The sequence below is a fragment of the Neophocaena asiaeorientalis genome, unplaced genomic scaffold (genome assembly GCF_003031525.2).
Source record: "Neophocaena asiaeorientalis asiaeorientalis breed wild unplaced genomic scaffold, Neophocaena_asiaeorientalis_V1.1 scaffold469, whole genome shotgun sequence".
Lineage (NCBI taxonomy): Eukaryota > Metazoa > Chordata > Mammalia > Artiodactyla > Phocoenidae > Neophocaena > Neophocaena asiaeorientalis.
The window spans coordinates 1,757,791-1,766,483 of NW_020172691.1; the positions used below are offsets into that span (position 1 = coordinate 1,757,791).

Sequence of the window (8,693 nt, forward strand, 5' to 3'; positions counted from 1 at the left end):
TTTTTTTTTTTTTGCGGTTTGCCGGCCTCTCACTGTTGTGGCCTCTCCCGTTGCAGCGCACAGACTCTGAACACACAGGCTCAGCAGCCATGGCTCACGGGCCCAACCACTCCGTGGCATGTGGGATCTTCCCGGAACGGGGGACGAACCCGCATCCCCCTGCATCGGCAGGCAGACTCTCAATCAATCACTGCGCCACCAGGGAAGCCCTGCATTTTTATTTTTAATAATTTAATTTAAAATTCAGTATATCCCACGCAATATTTGCGATATTCTTATACTTTTTAATAGCTATGTATTTTCATACATTAGAAGTATTACTTATTATTAATGTTACCTAGTATAGGTAATAAATAGTTATGCTAATGAAGAATAAGCATTGTTTTATTTATTAATGTTGCTTAGTGAATAACATTTTAGTAAAGAACAAGTAATTATTATTATTTAGAAAATTATGTATATGTTTACTATGTTAATTTACAATTTAGTACAAGTATATCCCGTGCAGTGTTTGGGATGTATTTATACTAAAGATAGTACTTTTAAAGTAAACTGAAATCTAAATATTGTTTGTTATTAGCATTATTAATAAATAAGGTTTTATTTTAATTGGTAAAATCTTTAGCAAAAGTATATCCCATGCGTTATTCGGGAGGTATTTATACTTTTTAATGGTTACGTATTTTCATACGTTAGAAGTATTACTTACTGTTAACGTTACCTAGTAAGAAGTTAATATGTATGTTAATGAAGAAGAATCTTTGTTTACTACTTAGCGCATAATAGTTTGAAAAAGAACAAGCATTATTAATATGACTTAGAATGCTACGTATATTTTTACTAAGTTAATTTAAAATGTGGTATGAGTATATCCCAGGCAGTATTGGGGACGTATTTATACTAAAAACAGTCAGCGACCGGGGATGCATCGTGCCGACCCATTCGCAGGTGGACGGGGTGAGGCTCTCCGTGGTTCAGCGCCAAGGGGGAGCCGCCAGCCCCACGCCAGCTGCTCCTGGGCTCCACCTGCCCAGCACCCTCCCCCGTGCCCCCTGCTGACCTGTAGTCCTCACGGGTGGCGATGAGGCTGGACACGTTGCGCAGGATGCCGCCTCCACTCTCGATGATGGCCAGCGAGTTGCTTTGGCACTTGTAGGTCAGTGTGCTGACCAGGAAGCCCAGGGCGCCGTCCACCTGGCAGATGGCGGCCTTGTTCTCCGTGCTGTGCGCTGAGAGGTTCCACAGGGCGCTGAGCACGCTCTTCAGGGTGGACTCCTGGGCACAGGGCAGGAGCAGGAGGGGGTCAGCGGCGGGTCCAGAGCCTGCGCGTCCGGAGCCCGTGCTCCGCAACAGGAGAGGCCACAACAGTGAGAGGCCCGCGTACCGCAAAAAAAAAGAAAAGTAACACAACCGGCCACAGCAAGATCTTTTGGGTTGGAAGCCCCCGGCCTGGACCCGCTGCCAGGCGGCGGGCTGTCCATCTGGCTTGACTTCCCCCCAAGGTGGCGAACTCACCACCTGCTGCCGGTGCCTCCCAGCCACGTGGCTGGCAGCCCGCAGCCGTGGCCCCCGCCACCCCGCCCAGTGCCCACCTTGGAGGCTCGCAGGACGCACTGCATCAGGGCCGTCATGCTGCCCACCTCCCTCAGCACCTTCTTGCTGTTGATGTCCGCCCTCCAGGACAGGTTGCGCAGAATGCTGGACACCACCTGGGCGAGTGCAGGGCAGGCTGTCTGGGCCCGGGCCAGGCTTCAGGGTGGCTCACAGGGCCCACCCGCAAGCCCCACGGCGGCAGGTGGCAGAGCCCAGGGTTGCCCCCAGCCCCCGGCAGCACCGCAGCCCCCCGGGTACCTGGTGCAGCTCCTCGCTCTCAGACGCCAGCTGGGCCACGATGGCCTCCATGCAGCCCCGGCGGGCGCACAGTGCGGCCTGTGGGGTGACACGGGAGTCATGCCATGGCGGGGGGTGGGGCGGGGGCACCTGCCGCGTTGACTGAGCACCTACTATGTGCTGGAGCTCGAACCCCACCCCCCACCCCATCTTCACCACCACAGCGGAGGGAGAGCACTCGCCCTGTTGCTCTGATGAGAAGACTGAGGCTCCGGCAGGTGCAGACACCCTGCCCAGGCCCAGAGGCCCCCACTCCACAGGGGCGGCAGCAAAGGGGCCGAGAGGATGGTGGCCTGGACCCCAGGCCTCAGTCTCCCCGCCTGTCCCCGCCTCTCAGTGCTGCTTCGAGGCAGGGAGGAGGCCAGCAGGGCTTGGCCTGGGGGATGCTGGCCCGCCCACCGGCCCGCCCACCCAGGCACCTTGTTGGCGACGTCCCCGAAGGTTAGGTTGGTGAGGGTCATGCCGGCGTATCGGCGCAGGGCCAGGTTGAGAGGGTCCCGGGTCATCTTGTGCATCTCATAGTCGACCTGCAGTAACTCCGCCACGGCCTGCAGCCCACCTGTGCGGACACGGCAGGGCTGGGGGCGGGGGGCGCCCCTCACCACCCCGCCTGCCCACCTCCCAGCCTCTGCCCGCGCAGCTCACTCTACCCATACGCCCTCCCCTCCTTCCGATCTGCTCTCCTCAAGCCCACCTTTGAAGCCCAACTCTGAGGACACCTCCTCCAGGCAGCCTGGCTGGCCCAGCCCCCTGCGTGCCCTGCGCCTTCACGCCCGCCTCTTTTCTGCCCTCAGCCCCCAGTCATACTTCGTCCGGCTGCCGGGCCTTTGCACATGCTGTTCCCTCTGCTCAGGATGCTCTTCCCCACTGTTCGCCCAGTTTCCTGAGTCCCCTTCTGCTCAAGAGTGACTTCCTCAGGGAAGCCCCCAACTCCCCAGATGAGAAGTTCCCAAAGCATTAGCCAGCAAGCCGCTGAGGGCAGGGCTGGTGGCTGCCCCGCTGCGTCCCCAGGACGGACCAGACGGCGTGTGCTCAGGAGCCACTGCTGATGGCCCACACACGCGACTTTTTTTTCCTTTTTTTTTCTTTTTTAATTCTTTGGCCATGCCACGCAGCATATGGGATCTTAGTTCCCCGACCCGGGATCAGACCCGCGGCCCCTGCAGTGGAAGCACGGAGTCTTAACCACTGGACCGCCAGGGAGGTTCCTGCACACACAGTTCTTTACTCACTAGGACAACTGGGTTCTCACTTTACAAAGAGTAAATGGTCGGTACTTCCCCTGGTGGTCCAGCGGTTAAGACTCCATGCTTCCAAAGCAAGGGGTGCCCGGGGTTCGATTCCTGGTCAGGGAACTAGATCCCACATGCTGCAACTAAAAGCCTGCATGCCCCAACTAAAAGATTCTGCATGGGGACTTACCTGGTGGCGCAGTGGTTAAGAATCCACCTGTCAATGCAGGGGACATGGGTTCGAGCCCTGGTCCGGGAAGATCCCACATGCCGCGGAGGAACTAAGCCCATGTGCTACAACTACTGAGCCTGCACTCTAGAGCCCGAGAGCCACAACCACTGAGCCTGCGTGCCACAACTACTGAAGCCCGTGCGCCTAGAGCCCGTGCTCCGCAACGAGAAGCCACCGCAATGAGAAGCAGCCCGTGCACCACAACGAACAGCAGCCCCCGCTCGCCGCACTAGAGAAAGCCCACGCGCAGCAACGAAGACCCAACACAGCCAAAAAAACTTTTTAGTTAAAAAAAAAAGATTTTGCATGCTGCAACTAAGACCTGGTGCAGCCAAATAAATAATTTTTTTTAAAGAGTAAATGGTCAGCGGGAGCAGAAGGGAAAAAACCCAAACACACGCAGCCCTTCCCCCTCCTCCGGCAACAGGATCGTCCTCAGGACCCAGGACACGTGAGGCGGTTTTGCTGAAGAGCACGCCAGTGGGGACCACCCTGGGGAAGGGGCTTAGCAACACAAACCTACCAACTTCCAAAGCGAACCTGTACGTGTGTGTACACAGCAGCACGAGTCACAACAGCCAGAAGGTGGAAACAGCCTGAGTGTCCATCACCAGATGATGGAGGAACACACCGTGTCCCTCCACACACGGGGACGTCCCTCAGCCACGAAAAGGGGTGAAGCCCCGACCCTCGCTACCACATGGACGGACCCGGAGAACACGATGCTCAGAGAGAGAAGCCAGACACAGAGGGTGTGATTCCATTGATGGGAAACGTCCAGAACAGGCAGGACCACAGACACACAGCATGGTTCGTGGTTGCCAGGGGCTGGGGAGGGGGATGGGGGGCTGAGTGGTTAATGGGGACAGGGTTTCAGTTTGGGAAGATAAGATTAAAAATGGTTAAGACAGTAAATTTTATGTTACATATAATTTACCACAGTTTAAAAAAATGTTTAGGGAACTCCCTGGCGGTCCAGTGGTTAGGACTCGGTGCTTTCACTGCTGAGGGCCCAGGTTCAATCCCTGATTGGGGAACTAAGATCCCATAAGCTCTGCAGCGTGGCCAAAAAAAATTAAAATTTAAAAATGTTTAAATACGTAATTATAAGTCGGAGTGGGGAGCTTCCAAAGCCTTTTTGCTTCTTAATCTGGAAACTCCACTCCCGGGAACCCACACAAAGGAAAAAAATAACAATAGGGAAAAAGAGGTTGAACTGAACTGTGCGTGGGGCACGTTCACTGGATGAGCCACTCAGCTCATCACGCATCCCTTGCCTGACTGACAGACACCAGTGACATGCCAGCATTTCCGTCTCGGGACCCCTGTACACGCTGAACATTTTTTTGAGGACCCCAAAGAGTTCACTTGGGTTACAGCTCAATATTTATCATACTGCCACCAACAACAAAACAAACATCCCAATCGAAAAATGGGCAGAAGACCTAAATAGACATTTCTCCAAGGAAGACATACAGATGGCCAAGAGGCACGTGCAAAGATGCTCGACGTCACTAATTCTTAGAGAAAGGCAAATCAAAACTACCATGAGGGCTTCCCTGGTGGCGCAGTGGTTGGGAGTCTGCCTGCCGATGCAGGGCACACGGGTTCGTGCCCCGGTCCAGGAAGATCCCGCATGTCACGGAGCGGCTGGGCCCGTGAGCCATGGCCGCTGAGCCTACGCGTCCGGAGCCTGTGCTCCGCGACGGGAGAGGCTACCACAGTGAGAGGCCCGCTTACCACACACACACAAAAAACCACCATGAGCTACCACCTCACACCCGTCAGAATGGCCATCGTTAAAACGTCTACAAATAACAAATGCTGGAGAGGGTGTGGAGAAAAGGGAACCCTCCTACACTGTTGGTGGGGATGTAAGTTGGTGCAGCCACTATGGAGAACAGTATGGAGGATCCTTAAACAACTAAAAATAGAGTTACTGTATGATCCAGCAATCCCACTCCTGAGCATATACCCAGACAAAACTATAAATTTGAAAAGATACATGCGCCCCTGTGTTCATAGCAGCACCATTTACAATAGCCAAGACATGGAAGCAACCTAAATGTCCATTGACTGATGAGCGGATAAAGAAAATGTGGTATATATAGATACAATGGAATATTACTCGGCCTTAAAAAAAAGAATGAAATAATGCCATTTGCAGCAACACGGATGAGCCCAGAGATTATCACACTAAGTAAAGTATGTCAGACAAATACCATATGATACCACTTTTATGTGGCATCTAAAATATGACACAAATGAACTGATCTACAAAACAGAAACAGACTCATGGGCACAGAGAAGAGACTTATGGTTGCCAGGGGGGAGGGGGTTGGGGGGAGGGATGGAGTGGGAGGTTGGGGTTAGCAAATGTAAACTATTATATATAGGATAGATACACAACAAGGTCCTACTGTAGAGCACAGGGAACCATATTCAATATCCTGTGATAAACCACAACGGAAAAGAATATGAAAAAAGAATGTACATGTAACTGCATCCCTTTACACCTGAAACTAACACAACATTGTAAATCAACTATACTTCAATAAACAAAAAATATTTACCACGCTAGAAATGAAAACGGAGAAATCTTTTAACCCCAGAACGCACAGCCCAGCTGTCCTCAGAGTAGGAGTGCCTGGAAAAACCCCTCTGAACACACATGCGCACGAGAGTGAAAAAGGCAGATCGCATCTTCGTGGAATTATCAACATAGCACTGAGTGTGCAGGCCTCTCGGAAGGAGCTTGGTAACCTCCAGCCGTCCCTGGACCGGCTGGCGGAGGAAGGACTCCAGACCTGTGCCCTCTTGTGAAATGTCTGCCACTCCAGATGCCCGTCCCGGAAAGGTTGCGCCTGGGCGCTCCCCCCCACACCCACATTGGGTTTCGAGCGCCCGAGTCTATGTGGCCGGACCACGTGAGACCTTACAGAACCTTTGAGTGGTTTGACCATCTGCTGGGTGAGAAGTAGTGCCTCGTTTGGCCCTTGATGTTTCCTTTCCCCATGTTTTGATTACTTTTATGCGGAAAAGATGCTGCAGTACTCCCAAACCTAAAACTTCACGGGGTCGCTCCGCCTTGACCACCCAGTAGCTCCGATTCACCTTTTCTCCTGCCTTCCCGGCCTCTCCCCTGTTCTCTGAGCCCCAGGACCACTAGTGCCGAGAATCTGCCCTGCACTGGGTGAGGCCCGGAGGCCGTCCAGATCGGGGGTAGCTCCAGCTCGCAGGGGCGGCGAGGGGCACTCACCCAGCTCGTTCATGGCACGGCGGTATTCCTCGTCGAAGGACAGCTTCATCACGGCGCAGGTGGCCTGGCAGATCTGTGGCTCGATGGGGACCGGGGCTGTGGGCAAGGGGACCGGGTCAGAGCCCTTCCCCTGCAGGAAATGTCGCCTGGTGGGTCCCCGCCCCTCCCTGCAGTCTCCACCCTGCAGACCTGCCAAGACCTGGAGCTTTACAAAGTGCTGCCCGCGGGGCGCGCGGGGTCACCCCCAGAGCATCGGCCCCTCTGAAGTGAACAAGGAGGGGCCCGCCTCACCCCGCCTGGTGCTTAGCATCTGATACTAACTTTGCAGGCGGCCCCAACAGCTAGGAATCTCAAACTCTGCCCCCCCCCCCTTTCGAGGGTTAACTACAATCTATCCATTCAATCAACGACCGTTTCTTGAGCGTCCACCTTGTGGCTATCCCTTTGCCAGTCTGTCTTCACAGGTTCCCAGGAGGCCTCAGCCGGCACGTGGCACAGAGCAGGTGCCCGGCAAAAGCCAGAGGCCGCTGTTACTGCCAGCGGTGCTGCCCTGGCACCCGGGGAGCCCAGGCTGCCGCCCTGCGCACAGAAGCTGCTCACTCACTCACCGCCGCCGGCGCCGCTGCCCTCGGGCCCACCGTCCCGGGCCTGCAGCCAGTCCCAGCAGGTCTCACAGTAGGCACGGATCTGCTCGAGCACGTGCAGGACGCGCATTTCCTTGCGTGCCAGACCCTGGTCCGGCTGGGAGAAGACGATGTTGTGCAGCGCTGCGTTGGCGCGCATGCGCGCATCCTTGGCTCCCGGCGCCCCTGGGGTCCCGTTGCGACCCCCAGCCCCCGCCTCGGTGCCGTGCAGGATCTGCAGCAGCAGCGGCAGGCAGCCCGAGCGGCGCATGGCCACGCAGCTCTCAGGTGAGCTGGACATGGCGAGCAGCGTCCGTGCCGTGTCCTCCTGGTCACGCGTCGCCAGCATGGACAGCAGCCAGAAGACCACCTCCACCTGCGAGGGGCAGGAGATGTCAGGGTGGGGAGCCCCGCCTGGCTCACCTGGCCCCAGACGGGCCCACCTGCACTCCCCCTAAACGGATGAGAGTCCTATGACTTCAGCCCAGGAGAATCTCTTGCTCAACGCACTATCCTCACCCTGCATCCTCCCGGGGAGCAACACACACACACACACACCACTGCAGAGATGCCCCCAGCCCATGAGAGCCAAATGTCCACCCCATCAGCCTCACCAGTACTCCTAGGGGTGGCCCCCTGCATCTAAGTGCAGAGTGCCCCTCAAATATACAGAACAGGTATCCACACCCACGCCAGGCTCCGCACCACAACCCAACCTCCCGACTCACTCCAACTCAGGATGACCCTCCCACACCTGGGGATGCTTTAGGGAGGCCTGGAGAGGGAGGGGCCTTCAAATGCAGCAGGGATGCAGGACCCACTTCACTGTGTATCCCAACCCAGCCGGCCGCCACTGCCCCCACCCCGCCTCTCAGCATCCCCCCCCAGACTCCCCTCACCTTGCTGTTGCCCGGCTGAGGGGCACCATCCTCAGGGTGCGTGGGGACCTCGGCCTCTGGGTCCTCATCCATCGGCATCGACTTCACTGCCAGCAAGGCCTGTGGGGAGAACGCCAGGCCTGCGGGTTCCGCCCAGGGGCACCCCACAAAGCGCCCAGGCTGCTGATGCCTGCCCTACCCCCACGACGATGTGGCGGGGGCCGCAGACGGATTCCTGAACCCTGGGCAGGGCCTGGGGGTCTCCCTGCTGCCTGGGGCTGTCACCACGCACTAGGGCTCTGACTTCGCCCCTCCTGGTACCTGGGGCTCGGTCTGTTGCACCCGGTCCTGTGCCGACAGCAATTCCTTGTCTATCTGCTCCAGGCGGGAAGCACGGATCTGCGTGGGAGAAAGGGCACACTGAGGAAATCCCACCAGGCTCCGACTCCGCCCAATATGGCCCCGTCCCCAGTCCAAATCCTGCCCCATGCTGACTCCACCCAGTCCCTGGTTTGGCCCCATCCATTGCCAAAACCCCACCCTGGGCTCTGACCCCGCCTCCTCCTTGATATGGCCCTG

At 56.2% G+C, this 8,693-nt stretch overlaps 1 protein-coding gene across 1 annotated transcript in view; it reads right to left on the minus strand.

Annotated features, from left to right (window-relative positions):
- The window catches only part of APC2 (APC regulator of Wnt signaling pathway 2), an 18,091-nt gene that overhangs the window by 7,031 nt on the left and 2,367 nt on the right, over positions 1 to 8,693 (minus strand). Inside the window, exons 6-13 of the mRNA XM_024739998.1 lie at positions 8,436 to 8,513; positions 8,136 to 8,234; positions 7,222 to 7,612; positions 6,614 to 6,709; positions 2,310 to 2,449; positions 1,852 to 1,929; positions 1,593 to 1,709; positions 1,061 to 1,275 (exon numbers count right to left, since the gene is read on the minus strand). Of these exons, the coding sequence (XP_024595766.1) occupies positions 1,061 to 1,275; positions 1,593 to 1,709; positions 1,852 to 1,929; positions 2,310 to 2,449; positions 6,614 to 6,709; positions 7,222 to 7,612; positions 8,136 to 8,234; positions 8,436 to 8,513 (1,214 nt within the window). The remainder of the gene's footprint in view (positions 1 to 1,060; positions 1,276 to 1,592; positions 1,710 to 1,851; positions 1,930 to 2,309; positions 2,450 to 6,613; positions 6,710 to 7,221; positions 7,613 to 8,135; positions 8,235 to 8,435; positions 8,514 to 8,693) is intronic.